This window comes from Rhopalosiphum padi, chromosome 4 (genome assembly GCF_020882245.1).
Source record: "Rhopalosiphum padi isolate XX-2018 chromosome 4, ASM2088224v1, whole genome shotgun sequence".
Taxonomy (NCBI): Eukaryota; Metazoa; Arthropoda; class Insecta; order Hemiptera; family Aphididae; genus Rhopalosiphum; species Rhopalosiphum padi.
Window position 1 is genome coordinate 36,910,079 of NC_083600.1, and position 25,515 is coordinate 36,935,593.

Consider the following 25,515-nt stretch of genomic DNA (forward strand, 5'->3'; position numbering starts at 1 on the left):
TTTCTTACTTATTATGTTTTACTATCTAGCGATAAATCTTAAATATAAAAATTTCAGGGGTTGCAAAAATTCAAAATAGACTATATTTGGGGTCGCGTGTGCAACCCCTTGCGACCCCCCAATTATATCACTGGTATAGTACATCATATTTTCTATTTAGTTCTATCTTGTATATTACTATCTGTTTAGAATACTTGGTTACCTACAATCTACATATTGTTTTACTTTTATTTAATTGTTTATGCATATTTATTTGTTTCTAAAATTGCCGTATGAAGTTTATTGATAAAAATAAATTATTTTTCCTATGATTTGTAGAAATCAGAGGTCGGCAACTTTTTTACCTACACGGGCCATAATTTTTTTCAGTTTTTCATTGAGGGCCGCATACAAGATTAAAATATTAAAAAATATAATTTATTATATATATACATTATACACGATTAGATTATGTTCTCGCTTATAGCTTATCTCGTGAGATGTGCACACTGTTATATTATAGTCATGATTAAATTAAATTTATATCAATTTGAGATATAAAATTGAAATTTTAAACACCATGAAATTGGTGGACTGCAGCAAAAAGTTCCGAGGGCCGCGGGTTGCCGGTGCCTGGTATAAATAACCAATTACCGATTTTGTATTTCGATTCTTTTCTCACTAATTTTTTTTTCCTAGTCCATAATTAAGAAAATAGATTAAATTATGTTACACATAACCCGATAACTTCATCGCAAGTGTAAAATATATTTTTGAAATGCAATATGCATACTGGTCACTGGAGTTTTACGAAATGTTATAATATTAATATATTATACAATGATTTAAGTATTAGGTAATACTAAATACTTACGTGTTACACAGTTATAAGTGTTGACCCACATGAAACTAATAATTTCTGTCAAAAATGTCTTTCCTACAGTATCATTAAATAATTCTAAAATGATTTTGTAACAGTTAAAATTGTCAAGACCATATTTTCAGACCATTTCACAACCGTTGTAAATGTTCGTGTGTAACTGATATCGTATGACTCGCTATTGATGTATTCTAAATGATTATTTTTAATAGTAATGTAAATTAATTCGTTTTTCGCGACGCATAAATTTTTTTTTGTTTGATGAAATCATCAGAATAATATGAAACTTCGGCGAAATGTGCATATACATTCGTTTATCTGGTATAGATGATGTAGTATAGTTGACAGTAGTTATTCTTGGAATTTTTTTTGCCTACATCGTGACACTGCGTCTGTATAATATTTTCTACAACACGTCAAATCCATTTACTTACCACTCACGACTTACCTCGTCGAATGATATGAATATGTGTATTATATAACGCGACACGATATTTCAAAATGATTATAATAATGTTATCGGTGACAATAATTATATTAAAACAATAATGTTGCGGATTTACGTTTGTTGAAAGGATGGGTAAAGGGTTTCGGACAATCCTTTAAAATAATATGCTTTTGAGAATTTTTGATTAATGATACAACACATTTCACTCACACTGAAGTTTATTTTAATTTTCAAAAACAAACTTTTATAAATTAATAATAAATACAATATCATATACGATTTCTTTTTAAATTATTGCTTTTTTACTTATTATTATTATAATCGGAGTTCAAACACACAATAGAACTACGAGATAAATATTATAATAAATTTATTTAAATACAGATAATGATTAATATTGCTTTAGCACTGTCTATATAACTATACAACTTCAGAAATTATAATTAAGGTATACATTCGCGTTTAGTCTATATAGGTAAATAAAATAATGTTGGCGACTGTAATAATGGTATATAATAATAATAATAATAATAATAATAATAATAATAATAATAATGGGACAAACTTTAACCAATATGTATAACGACTAGTATCACTTGCATAAAATAATAACCACAAAAAAAAGATAAAATATGCCAACTTGCTACACACGTTATATTATAAAATAAATATATTATGCAGCTATATACATAAAATAAAAATGAGATAAAAAAAATGTTTACAGTCTGGAAAAATGTATCTATATAGGTAAATAATGATTGTTGGTTAAAAAATTATAAACCTTTATAATATTATGATTGTTTTGGAACAAAGAGGAATGTACAGAGAGGAAGAAAAGGGATGTGCCTTACACAACTAAAAAACTATAACTAACCACGTATGTTATCGATACGTTATTAGGTATTATTATGGCTAAATAACATCGAGGGCTCAGTACATACATTTTTACACTATTATTATATTAGTTAATTTCATTAAAATACACCTTCGCTCGACTAGATTTTTTTAAATTATTAATATTTTTTTTCTTTATTTTATTGTTTTTTTTTTATAACTGAAAATTAATAATAATAGTGCAGCCCAAAATTGACGAATAATAATAATTAATAAAACAGTGCTTTATAATATATATATAATATAGTACATGGCATACACTCACACACACACACACACACACACACACACACACACACACACACATACATATACAAATGTACATGTATATTAATAAAAACTAAAATTACTAATATATAATTAAACGTTTCTAGAAGTCTATAATTCAATAAATCATATTATACAATAAGGTCAGCTATAGGTTAACAACCCCGTTTATATGTAATAATAATAATATTACTGTTGGTATAGGTATTATTATTTTTATACAAATATATTTTATGATTTAGTTTTACCGAAATATTATAGTATGTAATATATGTTAGTGCAGTCACGTTAGATTTACAAATGTCAAAACAACGAAACCACGTGCCCCCCCCCCCTGGTGTGAAATAAAACAAAAAAATGAAAATATTTTAGTGAGTAACACTCTTAAAACTAAACAAACCAATATTAAATATAATATGGAGTATAGGGTGTCTACTGTCTATACAGGTTATATTATTAATTCAGATTTTATTCTCCGGGATATAGACGTTAGTCTTCATCGAACAGGCTCTGGAAACCGACGAAGGCACGCGCGCGTGTACATTTGGTTGCACATTAATCGGGCGATCGACTTCAATATAACGCGGTGAAAATTGCATACGATGAGAAAATAAGTATGGGTACTAGTCGAAAGATTTTTTTGCCGAATAATATTTCCGACCATTGCAGAAATTCCTGTAAGAGACGAAAATCTTATGCAGACCAAAAAAAATCTTTAAATCCGGGAATGTCGAATGCGCGTTTAGTCGTGATGTGGTGAACGAGAAAACGCGAATTCGAGACGATCGCGGGGACGCGTACCGAAAGAGGAACACACAAAACGAAAGAAAGAAAAGTTAAGTAATAAAAAATGAAAAATAAAACTACCGTTAACTCAGTGGTGTGGCCGACGTAAATATAATAGTAAAATAAATCTAATCGATATTATTATGTATCTTTTTATATCGTTGACACCGTGCTCAGCAACGGTCATTTTCCCTTATGGGGTGGGGGTGAATATTATATTTGTCGAAGACGTCAAAAACGACTTTGGTGACCGAGTAGGTATCGAAAAGTAGAAATTGCATTGGCGTTTCTTTTTTTTTCGATATCGACTCCGTCCGTCTACTCTACTACACCACCGACGATACTTATAACTATACTACTATAAACTTATCTAAAACACTAATACTATGCTTAAGATACTCAACGGAACCGTAACCGTTTCAGTGAATAACAGTTTTAAATATAATTTGCGTTCTTAAAATAAAATTAATAGTAATAATAATAATAATAATAATGATATTATTGTAGATGCTTAGCAGCCAATCTACAATAATATCGACTAAAATTTAATAAGGCAACAATGGTCAGCCAATAACACGATTGGTGTATGATAATATACTGCAAAACGCGTAATTTCTTATAATATAATTTATAATAACATAATTTTAATAATAATATATATATACTTAACACTATATTATAAATGTCGTATTCCGACGACAAGCTCTCTCTGTCTCTCTATGTATATGGTTTATAATAAGAAATAAGATTATGTGTGTAAAATTATTGACAAAATTATCGTACAAGTGGATCTGACCCGGCTACGGCCTGTGCGCGGGCGTCGATCTCTAGTCGCTGCTGCTTTTGATTCCCAACATTTTGGCCGCGTCCTCCGGCGACTTTGTCTGCAACACCTGATCGATGACAGTGCTGTCGCGGATGCCGAGCAGCGTGCCGATCAGTCCCGTGTCTGTCCGGTTGCTGCAGCAGTCATCGTAACCGGTGACAGGACCTCCCGTTGGTGGAGGGGTGTTCGGAGGACTGGCGGACCTTCGTTCGTGGTCGCTGCCACCCCCAGCGCCACCGCCTCCGTATTGTTGGTCTTGGCAGCCACCGTGTTTTTTGGCTATGTGCCGGACCATGCTGTGCTTCAGCGTGAACCGGCGCTTGCACGACAAGCACGCAAACGGCTGTTCCTTCGTGTGGGTGCGCATGTGCCGGCGCAAGTCCTCGGCAGAGTAGAAACGGTGCAAACAGAACGCGCACAAGACCTGAGAAACCAAAAACGAATTGTAGGCCCTGTTATAGCTAATGGATACGTCATATTTAAATTATGTTTATACAAGGGGGGGGGAGATTGCGCGTACGACATAATATATTATTAATTTCTATCTGTGAAATTACTAATATACAGACTAACAGAGTAGTGAACACAGCATTTGCGGTTAACCTTTTTCGGAAAAGTAGTGTATTTTTTTCAAAACACAAAAATTGAATTGAACTATTGAAGTGGACCATTATACATAGTATATATAACTAATAATTAGGGCTCGACTTTGTACGAAAATTTTTTTTCTATTCACTATAATAATTATTTATTTACTTATATAGTATAATGAAATACCATTATATTTATGTACAAATACATAAATTCGTTTCAAAGAATTTCAATTCTAAATACAGAAGTTATTTTTATTTTTCCTCTATTTTTTATTAGATGCTTTTATTTTAAATTATGATTTACATTTTTTTTACGACAGTAAAAAATAAAATAAAATAATTTTTACGAAATGAAGAAAAAATAGTAAACATTAAAGATGAGAACGATTTAACTCGTATTATAATCCAGATAAATGTTATGCATACATTCATGTTGGTTTCAACTCGCGATTTTTAAATTAAAATCACTATGCCCATTATTTAATATAAATAATAATTAACATAATACGATAGTACGAAGTGCAACCAACCTTTCTGTTTTCCACGTCGTCTTGTTTGACGGCCGACGAATCGTGGTCATTGTCCATGGCTCCCTGGGACACCAGTATCTCGTAACATTCGGCGTGGTCGATCCTGATATGGTCCAAAGCGCCCTGTCTGTCCAGGTAGCTGCTGTCGCACAGGTGACACTTGAAACACGGCTCGGATCCGGTGACCGTGTTGGACGGGGTGGTGGCTGTAGTTGAGGTGGTGGTGTTGGCCGTGGTGGTCGCCGAAGCCGCGTTATTATTACCACACCATCCGTTAAACATGGTCATTGTCGAGTAATCACGTTCAGACTCACCGCCATCTTCTTCGGTACCGTCACCGCCTCGTTCGTCGTCTTCTCCCACACCGCCACCACCACTGTTCTTATCGAAATGCACCCGATTTATGTGGCTGATCAAGTTTTTGCGCTTGGAAAACGCGACGTTCGGGCACGACGTGCACTTGTACGCGTTTTTAGCGTCGGCTGGCGCCGCGGCGGTTGTTTCATTGTCGGACGAAGCGGCCGACTTGCTTGGTGGTGTACAGTGCAGGCGCAGGATATGCCGGTCACGGTTAGACTTCGTCGAGAACGATAGCGGACAGTGTTTGCACTGATACGGTTTTTCGCCTGTGTGCGTGCGGATATGACGTTTCAGCGACGAAGTCCACGGGAACGAAAGGTAACAGAACGGACATAACACCCTGTTGGGTGCAGCCGCGTATGCACTAACTTTTTTCCGCTTCTCTCGGTTCTCATCCTTGTCTGTGTTGAAATTTATATCAATGTTGTTGTTCACTGCGTTAATACTGTTGAAATAAAAACATAAAAATTGTTAATATTATTATACTTATACCTGCACGCATATATGTACGCGTCAACGATCTTATTTACGCTTTTCACGTTTTTGACTCTCCAACTTACCTAGAACCGTCGTTTTCAGAATAGCTAGCAGCCTCGCTGTGCTCTTCTTCGCTGCTGGTCACCTCGTTATGGTCCTCATCAGATCTGGTGAACTGCGGAAACGTCTGGTGCGAAGCGTTGTCCAGCAATCTGGATACGCTAACCAGATCGGCAGACTCCTCTTTGATCTCAGAGCACTTTTCCTTAACTTCGGCGGGCTTGTTATGCTCTCCACCGTCTTCCACTATGACGAGTTTGTCCTCCTCCTCCACTATGTCGTCATCTTCTTCGTCTTCGTCTACTTCATCTTCGGTCCGTAACAGCTGTTCTGACGGCCGACATTTCAACGATAAAGCCATTTTCACTTGATTCGAAATCGGCGACGTGTCCTGTTGTTCTTGTTTGATGGCTGAGAACTGCGGTTCCGACTTGGACGATAACGACCTAGGTTTCTTGTGCCAATCGGTCGGATGTTGGTTTTTGACGTGCCGATCGCGGTTTGATTTCAATGTGAATGCCCGTTTGCACGTCTCGCAGACATGTGGCCTGTCCGTTCTGAACCGCCTCTGTTTGGGCACCAGAATGCCGTTTTTCATCACCAATCGCAACCCGTTGGTGTCTTTTGGTTTTTGCGCAACGTCTACGGACGACGGAATAGGTGGCGGAGGTGGTACGGTCGCAGGCTCAGGCGTATCAGGCTTCGGTGGGACAACGGTATCGGCCGGCTCTTGAGCTGGGACCGGTACCGGTTCGTTCATCTGCCGCATTGCACGGATCATGTCGACGGTGAGTGGTATGGGCAGCATCCGTTCTGCGGCTGGGTACATGCCGTTGAAAAACATACGATGTTCGTTGAGAAAATACGCGTGTAAAGGAGTGGGTAATGATAAGTCCATGAAGCCGGGCGGGGCGTGCGGTACAAATTGCTCGCGGAACGGCATCGTCGCAGTCGGTTTGTTAACGTCCTCCTCGTCTGTGTGATCACCGGCGGTGGCGGCGGCTGTAAAAGACGACGATGACGACGACCTCTTACTGTTGATTGACAAATCCTGCGGCTCGCTGTCGAAGTCCTGTTTAAAACGCTTCATACTGAGGTCCAGTGGCTCATCGTACTCATCCTCGTCGTCCTCTGAGCTCTTTTGGCCGGATGATTCGTACTGGGAATAGTCCGTTGTTGTCTGATTGTGGTGCTGCAGGCGAAGGTGGTGGAACAGCTCTTCACTCTTGTCGGCAGCTGCTTCATCGTTGGCTGACTGCACTGACCCGGCCGATTTATCCTCGTTCTTGAACAATATCGACGCCTTTACCTCGGCGTTGGACGCCTTATGTATGGTGCGCAGGTGCCGTTCGCAGTTGGCCTTCGTGGTGAACGCGTACGAACACTTTTTGCACACGTACGGTGTCTCGCCTGTGTGACCTTTCATGTGGTGGTTTAGCGACGCTTTTTCAGTGCTGGCAAACTCACAAATGTTGCACGCGTACATGCCGTTGGTGGATTTATTGTGGCTAGACGAGTTGTGGCCCTTAAGTGCCCGCAGATTTCCGAAAACGGTCGAGCACAACCTGCACGCATACGTGCGCTTGGCCTTCATGTGGCCACTGCTACTTCTCTTGTTGGCCGGCGACATGAAACCGCCACCCACAACTGACAGAGGGATATCATCTTTGGGCGAGCTACCGAAATACGAGTCCTTGTCCGACGGATATCCATCACTAAAGTCTGTGCTACACGTTGAGTCGCCGTTGTACGAAGATTTTACAGGTGTGATGTGCGCGCGTTCGGGACTTTTGTTGAACGACGTCGTTTTAGCCGGCGACTTTGCGGCGAAGGCCGTATTGTTGTTATTGTTATTACTACTGTTATTGTTGTTATTATTATTAATGCTGTTGTTGTTGTTAAACTCGCGATAAAACGTTTTGGCGGTAAGATTTTGAGGTTTTAAGTCCATGTGGACGGTCTGTAAATGCAGACGCATACTGTACGTGGTTGAAAACATGGCGTTGCACACAGGACACCGGCTTTCCCGTTTTGTATCCAACACGGAATTGCAGAACAACCGTTGTCGCAGATTATCTACACGCAACATTTCCGATGACATTTCAAACCTGAAACAGATGCAAATAATATATTATGATAACAGACAAGTCATAGAATGATGAAAAAAAAAACCCGAGACGAGAAGTCAAATCTTGGCTGGTGGGTGGGTAGGCGGGCGGTGGCCAGCGGTCGTATATATCGATTTGACGAGAGACTGAGATATATATGTGTATACATTAAATACATGGATAAGAAGAGAAGGAACGCCGACACGGGCCGTTCGAGCGATACATTCGGTCAGCATGGCAACGAGCGTATATATATAGTTACAAAAGTTCAACCGCCCTGGTGATGTACACACAAACAACACAGCATACCTATTCGCTAGTACGTGTGTGTGTGTGTGAGTGCGCGAGAGAAGAAAGGTCGACCGGTTAGAGTTCATTCGTCGTCATACATTTAAAAATGTATGATACGCGTGGCATGAATGGGAACTACAGCAAAGCGTGCGATTATTATTATAAACAAAATTACGCACACACGCGTATAATATATATGTTACCTATGATCTATACACAAATATATAATATACAAAGAGAAGGCATATGAAATAACCATCAGCAGGTGTTTGCATGTGGGTAAAACAAAAAAATAAAAAATATAAGCTAAAATATTCCGTTCGACTACTATAATATTATAGGTACTATTACTATTACTTTTACTATAATAGGTACAACGGGATAGGTATGATTGCCGATCGATAGTTGTGACAACACCGCGAGAGTTGGCCCGTCGTTCACGCAACTCCCCGACGAGAAACACACGTTGAGTGAATTAACCCTGTCCGGCCAATGCGATTATTAGATATAATGATATAATAATAATAATAATAATGTACACCGCGGCACGCTGTAGTTGTTATCGACCATATAATAATAATAAAATATTTATGTATATTATAACGATCGACACAATGACGATATGATTATGGACCCGAGACCATGCGATATATTATATTTTATTATAGGGGGAAAGAAGCGAAACAAATATAATATAGCCGCCAACACGTCGGGCGGGTGTGTGTTGACGTCGTTGGCCTTTGACACGCCGGTAGGGGTCCGCCGTCGTCGCAAGGGCTGCATCCTCCTCCCCCAGCACAAATCGAACAACAATAATCTTTTAATAACAATAATGCACTGGCGGCGCCTAAACCAGCGCACGAGCGCCCCGCCAGTATAACAATATAATAATATAATAACACCGCGCGTCATCGGGGGATGCGACGACCGCCACGAGTCCGGTTTGGAATTTCATATCTCCCCGAGGGACGGACGCTGCTGCCTGCTGTCCGATTGTGTTGTCGTCATTTCTGTTATTATATTATATTAAACGCTCTTTAATAAAAAAATAAACACACGCATATACATTTCAATTAATTTAATCGGCCGGCAGCGGGGTTAGAACCATATGTCCATCATATGGTCGATTACCACCCACGAAAAACTGGCTTGGGTTACGATAATTTAATTTTTAATATTTTTCGCGTACCTCTATTCCTTTTAAGTTGATTGGAAAACTTTTTGGTGGGAAATTATAACCTATCGCGAGATTTGAACTCGGGTTTTACTGCAATGTTCAAAATATATTCGTAATTTTGTCATTGGGTTATATATACTTATATTAATGTCGATGAAAAGTTAATTTACAAGCGGGGTTCGCATAATCGTAAATCAGACTTTTTGTCATTAACACAATTTATTATTATTTTATAATAATATATTATATGGATACATGGGGTGTTAGAAAAATCTGTTTGGCTGATGACGTTCGGTCGAGGCGCATGTTAGGTTATTAATATTTTATTAGATATTAATAATAATAATCACGAACCGTAGCGTTCGATCCAATTATATGAAAGTATTATTCAGCCTGCTGCAGCGGAGGTGAATAATAGCGTGGTGGGTTTTAATTTTTTTTTATGACCCGCACAGGTAAGCCGCGAAAAAACGGGTGAGGGCGTGTGTATACAGTGTACACATAAACATTATTGTTGTTACGTGTACGCGGCGCCCTTTTCGGCGGCTTCATCGAGGGGATGTAGTCACCCCCATAGATACGGCGTGTGTTTATGGAACACAACAATAATTTAACGACAGCTTCGCATTTGTTATTGTTATTATTGAATAGCGGTTTGGAGGCCAAAAGCCGATCGGCGGCGCTAATAAGCCAACGTACGTGTTGTTGTCATATTATTGTTATCATAATCGCGGCGTTAAATCGTTAAAACCATTCTCATTTTACAAATTGTATGCATCTATTTAACTATAGGTACGCTAATTTTCATAGTTAATTTTTGTGTTTTAAATAACACTTCATCTTTACAAGTTAACATAATTTTTTTTTATCACATTTTGTCGGTGCGATTTTTAGTATAATATAAATATATTATTTCTTAATAACAGTAATTCAATTTTATTAAATAATATCGGTAGTAAAATAGTTTTCAATAGAATTTTAAATTTAGACTAATGGATAACTGTTTAGCCCCATTTTAATATAAATATTAAAAAAAACAAAATAAAACCAAATATTGATTAGAAGAATTGACATAGTTTTTTATTGTTGGCTGTTTTCGTGGGATCATGCACAGCTGCACATGCACATTACACATACTTTTATACGTATATTATAATTGTGTATTTGATGTTTCTCTAGGTCTTCCGGGCACAATGTTTTCGCGTCAAATTATAATATTTTCAAAGATGAACGAGTAATTATTATTATCGCGTTCCGCGCTAAGTCGCGTTCGTACAATAATACTGTAACACACATACACAAGTTTATGTGCATGTTACATGTGTATATATATATAGGAGGAAGGAAAACAAGAAAATACATGCGTGTATAATAATAATAATCTCACAGAACCTCGTGTGTGAGTGTGTGTGTGGTTACAGGACCGGTGAACCGTACAAGGCGAGCACGCATGTAGACGACGTCGGTCGTACATAAAATAATATAATATTGTGTTTATACTCGCGAGCGGGTCTAAGCACGATAATTGCGTATGCGCACGGTCGGGATTTTTCCCAAGGTATACTACTCGTACATTATAGTCTCCTCTGTGTGTGTGATCAAAGATGGCGACGGATGCTGGTCATTGATGGGAAACAAAACACACACACACACGCGCGCGCGACGTATAATAAAGGTCTTTTGTACTCACACACTGGCGTACTTATGAGCAGTCATGGAGGACACGGTAATAATAATTATAAGCCCACCGCCGACCGCCCTCTCGCGAGAGCAATTTATAATAGTGAGTGCGGTGGGGCAAAGACCAGTCGTTTTTCTCAAGATCGTCCGGTGGCGATTACGTCTTGCCCTTCCCCCTCCCCACAGCCCCTCGATACAAAAAAAACCTGTGCGTGTTCTTCTTACCCGCGGGCCGTCTCATGCAAAGAAACTATTTACGTAAACATTAGTATTATTATTATGTTTACCGATGAGCGGCGGTCAACCTTTCCTGAAAGTCCGGGTTTTCAATTGACAAGACTAGTTTATTATTTGTAAGGTACGACACAATATAAATCGTTTATCACGTTATCGGTTAACACGTCACATCGGTTAGCACACACAAAATCTTAAGTCCAAGCTGAATTTCAATATGTTTATTTGTCATGGTACACGACTGATTCGGCCAATGCGAACAAACTACGTGGTCTCTTTCACAATAATTAAGCACTGACGTCTGTAGCTATATTATTATTAGTTATGATCGTACAGAATATTTATTATTTTTCTTCTTTCGTCTACAAAGGTTTTTTTCGTTGGCTACTCTGCATCACAAAGGTCAATCATTTATTGACAGCCCAAAACAAATTATAAGGTATAGCGGACTATTTGATATTATGTACCACATAATATTATTTTAACAAATATAACAAATTCAATTTCAAAATATTTTAGAAAAATTATAACAGCAAAAAATGATTAAAAATATTGTACTCTCGTCTACACCAATCTCATTATGCGCCGCTGTATTCGTCGATCATCATTTATTGTTAGGTTAAATGTTTTATTTATATATGAATCATAAATTATGATCATCGCTCGCGGTTTCTCAAACGGCTAAAACGTTAAATTTGTAAAATACTAATAAATTATAATTATAATATAATGCAATAAATTGATGTATGTGTGTATAGGTATATACTGTAAATAATAATAGGGTTGGCCGGTTCCATGTAATTTTCTTGGCAAAGCGCTGCTCTAACAGTTTTCAATCGGATTTTGTCAAACGTCAGTAATTCGTTTTCTATAGCCTTCTCGGTACGTCCTCGGTTGCGCGCGACAAGATAGTAATTTTTGTTTTCAATGTCGATCCAAGAGCTGCTGAGAGCGTATCAGCGTAAAATATACTTCATATACTATTAAAATTTTGTCAATATTTTGGAAAGACAAATCGTTTGTTTGCGTTTCGACAATCGTTACACTCACGCACTATACATATGTATATTACACACAAAATACCGATATCATAAATACATTGTAATAATAATAATAATAATATGTACAGCGCAGTCGAACACACGCGCGTGCCCGTGACCTTCGGTCGAAGATTTTTGGTCTTCAGTGATTATTTTTAGTCTCCAGTGATAAATTATATATTATTATCGTACAAGGAAACGATATTATATCCCTGATAAACGCGGTGCAACCGCACGAATTTATTCAGTGTGCATAACACTTATATGTATATTATAGGTAAGTAATAGTAGCTGGTAAACGTATAATATTATTATAATATGATGGCGCGCGCCAGACGACCGATCTCCGTCGGAGACGATTATATTACTACAGATACGAATCGAGCGGCGTCGTATAATAATAATATTGTGATTATAATAATATCAAATTAATAATGTGCAATATGGAACACGAGACGGAACCACTCTAAACGATTATAAGACGTATTATAAATTATAATAATAAAATTGTCGGTCACGATAGAAAAAAAAAATATTATCGCCGCGAAGTACAAAATAACGCCTCGTATACCGTTTTTTTCTTCTAATTTTTCTACGCGAGTCGTTTTCGATCGCGGTAATTGTTTAATTATTGGAAATCAAGAGTACACGATGTACTTATAATATTATGGTTAATATGCATGACGTATATGCGTATGACGACGACTCGCGAGGATGAACACCACGCGGGACAATTTGAAAATACGTCTAATTGCTGTTAAATCGTCGTCAGCCGGAGAGCGTAAAAACGGTTTTTTTTTTGTTTACCGACGTCGTCGCGCGTATTTGAATGGAATTAAAATACTGTTTGCTTGACGATTTCGATCATCAAGGCGAACAATATATAGAGATGGAAAAAAACTGTATACACATAAATATGATATTAATAATATCATAATATTATAATATTATATGTTACACTCTTCATCATATTATATACATATATATATATATTAATGCACGGGCAAACGTAAATAATTATTGTCAGGCTTAATATTATTATGTTTTTTCTCTCCGCGTATACGTTTCGCGCGATATATTGTTTACTGTTCGTATTTTTTTTCTGCTGGTATAGTGGTATTTGTTTTATGTGGTAGTAAAATAATATTGTATATGCGTTATGAGTAATTTCTGTTGTCATTAAGATTAAAGACGCGCGAATGCACATAATACGACATTATTCTGTCTGATCCGACTGCGCAGACTATTTTATAATATTGTTATTATAATAATATCTAAATTCACAATAATTGTGCAAGTAATAGATATCGAATGATCTACTTAAATTTTATCACTCGTTTTACAGGCTACATAGCGAAGAGCCGAACTATGCGAGTCGGAGGTGTGACACTTGTGCTTTGTTATTTTTATTACGTGTTGTATACTTTATATCATAATTTATTAATTGGGTTTATGTGCAGAAGAATAGTCCTAGTAAGTTTTTATTTACTACGTTTGAAATGTATAACAGCCCAACATTTTCGAGTTCACATTGGTTATTAGTTATTACTTATTACTTATTATATAAAACCTGAATTCCGCGTCCTTAAAATATAATACAATCAAAAAACCTTGATATACCACTTTTATATGATTTTAATATTTGTATAAAATATGGAAAAAAATTCGACGAGTTTACTTGCGCAATAAACGGCGTTATTAATTAATCATATGCATTAATACATGGGGCAATGCACAGATTGATGTACATAGATTTTATGTAGATAATTGAATGAAAAAAATGCTTTTAAATAAAATTTTGTATAATACATGTACAAAACAAAACTTTTAATTATGTACATTTAAGTCGTAAAATTTATGGACAAAAAAGGATTTATGCAATATCTTAGTTATAATGTGTTGTAGCGTATTATAGAAATAATTCCCGCGCACATTACTGCATTGCAGCGAAGGCGCATCGAATGGATCTCAACTTGATCTGCCAGCCCTGCAGTCTCCCGCGGTATTATTATTATTATTATTATTGATATCGAACGAATTTTTAAAACAAACAAAATAAATTTAAAAATAACAATTGCGAGTACCTAACTATATTTTAATATATATTATTATTATGCGTTACGCAGTCGGGTATAATTTTTATTTTTCGTTTTACCTACGCGCATATTAATAATGATAATAATAATTACACGTCGGCTGTATAATATGTACGTATACGCGCGCGTTATTATAATATTATATTATAATATACTGACTGCTGCAGGTACGAACGCAGCTGTTTTTCAGAGCAATGATCTGCGGGGCACGTGCTGCTGCTGTCCCGCGTACAGCTGCACAGTCACCTGGATAACCACCCACTACTTCTATCATAACGTATATATATACGTATATACATATACCTGTATATTATACCACTGTAGCCTACATATGTATATCTACACACAAACATATATATATAGTATATGCATATCATAGGCGCACACGCCTAAAGATGATAATGGTACACGCACTGCAAACACCTTTTTTCCGTTTTTTTTTCTCGTTTAATTTTTGTAATAATTTTTTGTCGGTGTTCGCCTCGCGGCTCGGAGCCATCCGAAACTCCGACGGCAGTGGCGGTGGCCTCGCGCAAACAACGCTACGGCGCGTTTCTTTTGACACGACTTGTGTAAATAATAATGTAATATAATAGTTTGTGTATTTTTTACCTATTATTTTTTTCTCCCCGAAACACCAACACTACGATATTACGACACACGCGCGGATGGAGTGTCGACGTCGTTGTCGTCGCCGCCGACGTTGTATAAAAAATATTTTAAAATGACGTAGTTCTACGCACTCAAAAACCAATAAATAGTATATTATAGATTACGGCGTTTAATAATACAATATGACACGTCGAGTCAGCGATATATTAATATTACGATATTGCGTGCGTCGTATGTTGCCGCCACGTTTCCCTGAGCGCTGCTATAGGAGGTACAATGGGAGAGTTTCTGGAGTTTCACCTCTAAACAGAAGTAATAATAATAATAAACAATAGCTGCTCGAACCGTGTGTGTATACGAAAAAAAAATCTAATAAAACGCTTTTGGTGATATAGTAACAATCATTATCATGTATACACGAATTGCGGAACGATTGCGAAACGGTTTTGATTCCGCGAGCTTATGTCGAAAAAACCGTGCGCACATGTCATACACTAGATAGGTAATATAGATGCGGTAGATATATATAGTGTCCTGTTGTAGCATAATAATATAATACGAGGTCAAGAAAAAAAAATTGACCAATTTGATATAAGTAAATAAAATACGGCGAAAATTGGTTTTTTTTTATATTTTTACTGATATAATATAATATACTATTATATATATACGTATTCGAAATTTTCGGCCGGCACGTTATATTGATGGCTAAACACGTAACCACGCACTAACCGAGATAATATTATTGTAAATGTTACGGAAGAAAATTATTTTTTAAAATATCATCTTTCCCCCGCTGACGAAGGCCACGAGCGATAATTATTGCTATCAGTGATTAAAGCGTGTATAATAGGTGTAATTCCGTGTAGGTATTATTTTATCTGAAAATAAATCTCCACGTTTAATCTCGTTTAATCTACAATAATTAAGTCTTGTGTATTGTATGGATAACGGATACAGAAAAACGTCACAGATGTAAACGATATGATGGCGCGCGCAAATGTGACTTCACCAAAGAATTCGATCGTTTTGTGGTTCGTTCATAAACCCTCAACCGTGACCAAACAATGGAAAATCATAATACAGGCCGATGTTAAAATCATTACGGAACCTAACATAGATAACCAAAAGTATTTGCGGGATTCAATTCAATGTTATCCGAAAAAGACGCCAATAAGGAGTCTTATGTAAATCGCAATTATTATGATTTCGAAAAATATTAACTTAGAACTAGACTCTAAAATATAAATGATTGTAGGGAATTCAAATCTTTCGTTTTACTCGTGCCCTTGTTTGACAGTTAATTTAATCTACATAAGTCATGGATAATATAGATACATTTCTCAATCTACTTGTTTCTAATTTTAATACAGTCTATAGTATATGTATACACTGCAGGCAAACCTATCTGTCGACTTTATACTTATAAATTTGTCTGCGATTACTTAATGTGGCTCTCTATTGAAGTACATTATTATGCTAAGACACGTATAAAAAATAAAATTCGAGTATTCCAATGAAAAATATTACGATTATTTAAAATACACTGTGGTTCGTACAAAACGAAACACTTCAAATCGAATTCGAGTTGATTCCAATCTTAAGAAATGTATATTTGTGTGTACCTACTAAGTTTAAATGACTAATTCGGGGTAGCACGAACAATAACTAATGATTTATGAATCAATAGTGAGCCGATTGACCACGGAACACAATTGGTCCATTATACGTTTTAAAGCAAACCATTAAATCGATCGAGTTTTTATGTAATCAGATACAAATCAGGGAAAGTTTGATTTTATTAAATTTTATAAAAATCAAATATTTTTTACGACGCCTTCGAAGACGTACGAAATTATAAAAACAAATGTAGGTATATATATATAAATATTTATAATATACGGTGTCAGACACCACACCCGCCCGGCGAGGCGAAAAATCGGTCTCTCTCGACGATCGGGTGGTATGAAATCGTATGTATAAATCGTGTAATGGTGTATATGATGCGTGTGTGTGTGTATGTGTGGTGAACGCATTACAAATTTACACGTATACCTAACATAATAAAGACGATCCCCGATCTATAGATCGTTCGATCGATCGCAGCGCGCCGCCAGGACGACGAGGCCGAACCAGTTCCGTCGCCGTCGCGGCGGTGCTGTACCGGAATCTCTTTCGACAGACAAACCACGACGACGACGACATCGACCGTCGCCGCGTCTCCGGCGTCGGGCCACGATGTTTTATCGACGCGTGTAATTGACCCGCCGCCACACTGGGGCGCCGCCGCCTGTGCTCGCCCATTTACTCTCGTCGCCGCCGTATTATTGTCGTCGTCGTGTTGTTGTCGTTATTATACGTATTATTTCTATACAATCTTGATTTACGCGATCGTCTCGCACGTTCATCCCTAACAGAACAAAACCCTTCGGTGGGAATGTAAATATAATAATATAATAATTTTGTGTAGACCGTACACATATCGGTATGGCGCGCCGCGGAGGTACTATATAGCGTCGTGGGCGCGGGCACGATAAAATAATATCGGTATGTTATTGCGGTTGTTATTATTACGAAACACGCATATCGCGAGCGCGCGCGCCGGTGGCCGCGCGTCGTCCGAAAAGTATTTCCACGCGACTGTTGGTAAAATATTATTATAATAATACACGTATAATACGCTGCAGCACGCACGCGCAAAGATAATTTTAATTATTATTATGTGGGGTAATATTACGTAATATATCCGAATATTGTTGAAATTTGTTTTAGATTTTCAGTGAAGTGGATGAGTGAACTCATATTGGTAAAATAATGCAATGACGTGTGTTTATTAGGCTTTATCCGTCCGTCTGTAGTCTGTAGCGTTGGCTTCCTTACGGAGCAGTAAAAGTGCATTTTAATTTTCGACTTCAATATTATCAATCTTGGTAGGAAAATTAATCTATAGTTAATACTTTGAGAGGATCGGAAGTCGAAAAAATTTCCAGTACTCTACATAATCATAATATTAGGAAAAGTGAGAAGTTTTACGCAGAACCGGTTTTTGAGAAAATCGATTTGGTCAGTTTGTTTTGATTCAAAAAATAAAATAAAAATAACGGCAGAATCCTTATTATACTTACTTAAAATTAGATTAACGGTGAATAATCTACGCTCGGTCAAAAAGCTTGAACATTTAAGGATCTCATATTAGTCATCGTCACCCAAATAGTATTTCAGCGTAATACTCAACTCGCATAGATAATATTTAAGTATAATACTATTTTATATATTATACGAATATTGTTTTATTCTTCTCTCGACGGTTGTCGGTCGCGTTATTTTTAACGGACGTATATATTATTTTTCGTCGTCGTCACACGCGCATAGTAACCGAAAAAAAAAATCATTATACATTATATTGTTTCGTTTATATATTATATTATTATATATTATATTTGCGTCGGGTCTCTCTCGCGCGTTATTTAAGACAAAAGAGGGAAGAGAAGAGTCATCAGAACGACAAACGCGTATCGGCGAGATGGGGTCTTCGTTCCATTGTCTATATACGTGTTCGTAATGAAAAGTATCCGGTTTTCGGCTTCTGGACCGGGTACGCCGGCAACGGAGCAGAGCGGCGAGTGAGGTGGCGGCGGCGGGGTGGGGTTTTATCTGTCCGCGGATGAAAGGGGGACGGCGGTGGCAAGCGGAAGAGAAGGAGGCGGAGGACGACTACAGGAAAAGAATGAAAAAAAAAAATAAACGTCGGACCGGACCACATCCTGTGTGTATGTGTGTGTGCGCGTCTTCTTTAATATAATATTCTTCCCGAGCTCGCTGCACTCACACGCACGCATGTATATATACATAAGTGCAACGATGCGTCGACGGAGAGAGACTTGGTCCACGGGCGTTATATGGTAGGTACCTACCTATCTACAAACTATATATTATTATATATATATTCTATTATTACGTCCGTTGCACACACCTATGTGTATTACACTGGCGACGTCACCCGAGTGTACGATAATCACACGGTGTAAACCTATATAGAATAATAACTACTGTGGTACTCGTGTATATGTAAAAACGGAGCACTTGTACGGTTTTCTCGCCGTTTCCTCTTTGCCGGATACGCATCCTCACAAGTGTACCTGTATATCCTCTGTGTGTAGCGTGCCTGTTCGCCGAGGGTCGTTGGTTGGACGGGTGGTGATCGACACCGGACGGGGTTTAATATTAACAATATTATATAGGAAGTCACATGGTCGGAAGCGAAAATAATACTATCGGATTTGAGAAAAACGGCGAGTCGACGGTTCAAACATTACACCACGTATATAACATATTTTGGTGGTTAGTTGGTCGATCGTATGTGGTTAACAATATTATTGTGGCTGCAGCGCCCCGGCTATCTCGAGATATGCATTTCGGTCGGACGATTTTTCGTTTGTTTATTTTTTTTTCTCAACGCCGGAAATGTTTCCGACGATTTACGGGCACAACGATTCACAAACGAGTCGTTCAAGGAAGAAGGGATATTGCCGCGCATAACGACTACAAGGTGCGCGCCGTAACGGTTTTGCGCCAAAGGGTTAGGTTAAAGAGTATACTAGTTAGGTATAGTGTGTATAGCTTCCGCGTATATATTATACGAGTTAAAAAAAGAGATGCACTCGGAAAGCGGGATGACCAGTTTTTTTACGTTGCCTCGATGACCTTTGACAAACGACGTAATAAAATTGAAAAGAAAAGGAATATGGAAATTAGGGATTATCGAATGCGCCCGGGGGCCGCGGATCCTCGCGTGAAAAGGGTGCACACCGCCTCACGCTCCACGGAGGGGGGGGGGGCGAAGAGAAAGAGGAATGAGAAACGAATAAATAATGATAATATTATATTATATACATTTACAAGAGAGTGTAATAATATAATGTATTTTATTATGCAGAACAAGATTGTTGTTATGAGGTCGCGACGGATCACTCGAGACATATACATCGTCTATACACATCATAAATGCGTATCGTCGTTTATCTCTGTGACTCTTGGAGAGCCTCTTTCGTCGTATAATGTGTTTCATCATCGTTCGATACAGATTAAACGCCACGCTATAGGCACAACATTACAGTATACCTATGTACGTGTTTCTTAATTCTTTCCGATTTTATATCAGACGCCGCCAATGGTGGTTTATCGATGATAACGAAAACAATATTATGATGCAATAGACAATATTTATTATGCAGAAAAACGCGTCCCAACGGACGAAATTATTTTTTTTTTAATTTCCTGAGTTTGTTTATTAGTTTGTCACTCGGGTTTTTTTTACGTTCGCGAACGTTTCCGGCGAACGGTATTCGTGAGTGGGAGACTGGTAAATAAAATTTTGACAACAACAGTGACTGCCATCGAGAAGAACGGGCGATTACATTTTAAATAATACTAATGTTTTTTCCTAATCTCGTGTCGTCCGATTCTTTCGTGGTTTCAAAACACTCGAACGAACACAATACTATAAAAATATAACATCGTCGTCGGGACAACAATATCATCATAATGCATAATATATTAGTGGAAAAAACGTTAAACAAGCCGGACAAAAATTATAAATCGAACGCGTATCCGCTGACGCAGGTAAATCCCGGCTACGCGCATTTGAACATACATACAAGGTACAACACATGTCCTAATACAACATTAATGATACATAATATAGACTCAAACCAGGATTAAGTTCTTTATAAGATAGTAAAATATAATTTTAAATAATTATTAATACATTTTTCCAAAATTAAAATATAATTAAATAAATAAATTGTTCATAAACTAAAATACAGCGACATTGAATAATATAATTTAGGCACTTTACAAAAATGAAATAATAGATTATTTAGATATAAATAATAACACAGTTAAACAACAATAGTAATCTTTAAAGTAATTATATTTAATGTTTCAAAATAATTGTATAATAATAATAGTTAAAGGTTTTTTTTCAATAATAATAACGGCACCCGGCCCTGGCTCCCCTTAAATCCTAGTCTGAGTGTAGTGCAAATAGCCGTTTAAACCATTTTGGAACTAACCTTGTGCACAGCCGGTAGATATCCGTTTTGAGCAATAACGTTGTTATACATGGTAACAATTATATAGTAGTAGATCGTAGTACACCAGTACACGGCGGCAGTGTTATAAGTTATAACATACAACAATAACGAACGACGACCGATATCAAACGCCGAAGATTAACGACGACGAATCATTATGTTTTTAAAGTAGAGGAGATTCAAAGTATTCGAAAGACATTATTATCGAAAGATAAGGCGGATAATTTTCTGCGATCACTTTTAGGAACTTCAGACACACACACACACACACTCACAGACACACACCCGCATGCACGCGTCACGCATAGTATTTACGAATGTGTGTGTGCTCTCGTTATCTTTAGCTAATACTATATTGCGACCGTGACGTTTGTTTAGGAGATAAATAAAAAAAAAAAACGCGACAAAGAATAATAAAGCTGCGCCCTTTTGCCGGTACCTATACATTTCGTTTCCCGGCGCCCGCCGCCGCCATCACTGCAAGCGATCGATTAGACGCGGAACAGAAACTAAAGACGAAAAAAATCAATAGATGTAGATACACTTATAACTATATAATATTACAATTTAAGAAGAAAATCAAAATTAAAGTAGGTACCAATACATTTTCAATACAATATCGAATCGTTCTTAAAATTCAACCGACAAATTACCCTGCAAAACCACAATTTACGACCGATTTTTTTCTATATGGTGTAAAGATGAAAGAATAATAAGATCAAAGGTAGAGCAGTAATTTCGGTTTTAGTAAATATTTTTGGTTAATTTACCCTGATTACAGCGAATTTATAATGAATTATGTAGGTACTCGTCTATAACATTCAACATCAAAATTGTCGCAAATAAAATTTCTTTTTAAATGACATAAATGCTTTTTTAGAAAATTACACGGACGAATAAAAAAAATGTATAACACTGTACTCGGGTTTAAAGCTTGCTTTCAATTCTTGTTGTAAATAACTATAATCTGTCATATTTTGTATAAATTAAAAACAATTAATACACGTATATAGATTTATTGTCACCATTATCTATAATTATTTTTATTTTTATTATTACCACAGTCGATGCATACCAAGCCGACACCATCGCCATTTCTGGAATTATTAGATCGAATCGTTTTCCGTTCTCAGTTTTTGAAAGGTTGGAAAAAAAATTGTAGGTGACAGTCCACGATATTTTGTCCATAACATTTTTTAATATAAACAGTAGTAATAGCGAGCTGCAAGCTGCAAGCTGGACCACTAACGAACAGATTGCACACACTTCTATCAGACCACACGATTGCACGCACTACGTTCTGCCACTTTAAACCGTTAGTTGCTTCCGAAGCGTTTGTTTTTATTTTTAAATATTGTATACGACAACTCTCCCGATAAATACCCACACGCATTTGTCTGCCTACACGGGACGAACCGGCGTTGAAGTGGCACGTATCTATCTCGTCGGCGTTCGCTCGTGAATAGTATCAATTGCGGTATTATTAAAGTTGTAGTATCCGTCTGTATAAATAATAATATCTAACGTGACAAATAAGTCTTCCTCTCCCACCGTCGGTGCGCTGTGGTATTTGTTAATATTTTAATCGACGTTTTATCTGCTCCAAAGCAGAGACATGTGATCGGCGGCGGCGCACCCAGAGAGATGTCTCGTCGACGACGGCGCGTACTTTCCGAACCCGTATTATTAGACGACGGTGGATCGATAGTAATTATAACGATTACCATTTACCATTATTAGATCTCGAAAGAGAAAAAATAGTGTAATAATAATATCTCCCGGTCGAACGACATCAAAACTTAGATAACAGTCCGAAAATGATCATATTATTATTTTCAGGTCTCCCGTGCACACACACAAACATACACAGCATATTTAACTCTACACGCCACAATAATGGTAGTAATAAAGGTGTAGCCCGACCGAAATGTTTTTTACCCACACGTGCGGTTATCGGATTGGTACCTGCGTAATTGGATTTGTGTGTACAGAGAAGACTGCCAAAGCACCCGCAGCCATTGGAGGTATTTACTTTTTACGCTGCGTGTATTCAATATCAACGAAATCGATCGCCGGACAGAAGACGCCCGATGAGTCGCATATTAACGTCGGGGGAGCAGAAAAACCGGGAAAAACTCGCAAAACTGCCGTCGTAAACCTCGGAAACGAAAAACGTTTTAAAATCCGTCCGGGTCCCGCCGGTGCACAAATGTTGTGTATCCTCGTCGTTTCCCCGGACATCGTGCGCATCCGGTTCTCGCCGGGATCACCGAGCACACGCTATCCAGTTTTCGGAGACGGGCGCGCGCGCGCACGCTAGCCCTCGGGGGAGACGAAAAGGGGTCGTCCCGAATATTTTTATTATTATTATTATTTTATTACAATTTTATTGTCATTCAAATTCGCCGTTCTGACCCCGGAAGAAATACACACGGTACCCATAATATTATAATACTACCTACCTATACACACACGGGAACACATACCTATCTAACCGAACCCGAGCGCCGAGTCTGCGAACAGACAGATATTATTACGACAGCACAGCGTATGCGTTTTACATTATTACTATATATTTATATACGATTATGTGCACGTACATCTCACGTACGCAGATAACCCGAACCGTACGGTATAATATTATATTGGCATTATTACCCGACGCTATGTCGCCTGGTCGCCGCCGCCGTTAGTAGATTACTGTAACACAATATTATGATAGAGCAGGTGTGACATAGCTTTGAAAGCAAATATCGCGTCGACGACGTATCGCCAATATTATTATCATCGCTCGAATCGTAGAATTCAGTATTTAGTCGGCCAATTATATTAATATTATATGTTATACTATCATCATCGGACAATAATATAAAATAACGTCATCGTCCGTGTCGCACTCGAACGGAATAAAATAAGTGCTCCGCAGCGCGCGATGATGCGTCTACGAACGAACACCCGTCGGACCGGACAGATCTCCGACGGGCCCGTTCGACTCGCGGTCTCGATTAGAAGTCGGTCGAGTGCGGAGACGGCTGCAGATTCGCGTTAAATCAAACGCTGGCCGATAACGACGTGTGCGCCACGGCCGCGACCGTCGTCGTAGTATACACCGGACAGATAATAATCACATCTCGAACCCGTAAAGATAGCACGAAAATAGTCTGATCGGAATAATATTATCACCGGCGGCGGTTATTACGAGTGCCCGGTCGACGGGAAATAGGAATTATGTCGTATTTTTAAACGCGCAAGCTCGGCTCTTCCAGGTACCTCTAATCTACCTGCCTGCCTCCGAGCCAAAATACCGTGAATAATATTATTGCGAAATCGCGGTCCGGCGGTGTCTAAAATAGCCCCCCTCGTGCTCGGCGACGACGACAACGATGTGCGCGTCGACTAACTAACAAGTCCGATAGACAATATTCAATATAATTTTTACCGCGGCCCGTCCCTGACGATTTAAATTCACTATGATATTATTATTATGGTGTTTTTGTTTTTACCTGTGGTGTGCGGCGGCGGCGGCGGTGGATCTCTCGGGTGGCGTCGCGTATCTTCATGGACGGCGGCTGTGGCGGATGCGAGCGGGCCCGTCGTCGATCGTACGTGGCGAACGTGTGTGTCGTCGTCGTCTTCGTCGAAGAGGTGACGGATATCTTCTACGCGCGAGACAACTGGTGCGCGTGTGCGTATGTGGTACGTATGTGGACGCAGGCGCGATGGTCACGGTCCGTTCGGAGCAAACTCCACTGCGGCGGTCGGACACAGCAGCAGCACTGCGGCAGCGGCAGCGGCGGCGGTCGCGTCGCGGGACAGGTTGCACGCGGGGCACCGGGTACAGAGACGCCGCCGACCAATCCGGACGCGCCCACAGCTCGTCGAGTCCTCCCCTCCGCGCCAATCTCCGCGCCGATCTCTCGATTGATTTGCGTCGGTTACGTGACCGCCGCGCCGCTCGGCGCGCGCGTACCCGGTTCCCCACCACCCACTCAAACCACCCGTTCGTCCACCCACCCGCCCCTACGATCATCCTCAGTGATGCGGCGGGGAGGGTTGAGCGGCCACGGTGGTCGGCAAGAAGG

At 38.5% G+C, this 25,515-nt stretch overlaps 1 protein-coding gene across 3 annotated transcripts; it reads right to left on the reverse strand.

Annotated features, from left to right (window-relative positions):
• Window positions 1–1,507: 1,507 nt before the first annotated feature.
• Window positions 1,508–25,241, reverse strand: LOC132929566 (uncharacterized). Of its 3 annotated transcripts, none has more exons than XM_060995004.1 (4): window positions 24,937–25,241; window positions 6,124–8,208; window positions 5,204–6,008; window positions 1,508–4,504 (listed from the first exon to the last, which is right to left on the reverse strand). In XM_060995004.1, exons 2-4 carry the CDS (start codon window positions 8,199–8,201, stop codon window positions 4,082–4,084), a joined length of 3,306 nt encoding a protein of 1,101 aa, XP_060850987.1. In that variant the 5' UTR covers window positions 8,202–8,208; window positions 24,937–25,241; the 3' UTR covers window positions 1,508–4,081. The 3 variants fall into 3 exon arrangements, with proteins under 3 accessions (XP_060850987.1, XP_060850986.1, XP_060850988.1); XM_060995003.1 differs by lacking the exon at window positions 24,937–25,241 and adding an exon at window positions 22,493–23,082; XM_060995005.1 differs by lacking the exon at window positions 24,937–25,241 and adding an exon at window positions 21,413–21,565.
• Window positions 25,242–25,515: the final 274 nt, after the last annotated feature.

Excerpts from the sequence above, each read along its gene's own strand:
- LOC132929566 (XM_060995003.1), bottom strand. Across the intron at positions 6,009-6,123 it reads TCTGAAAACGACGGTTCTAG|TATTAACGCAGTGAACAACA; the intron begins GTAAGTTGGAGA and ends TTATTTCAACAG. Across the intron at positions 4,505-5,203 it reads ACGACGTGGAAAACAGAAAG|GTCTTGTGCGCGTTCTGTTT; the intron begins GTTGGTTGCACT and ends TTGGTTTCTCAG.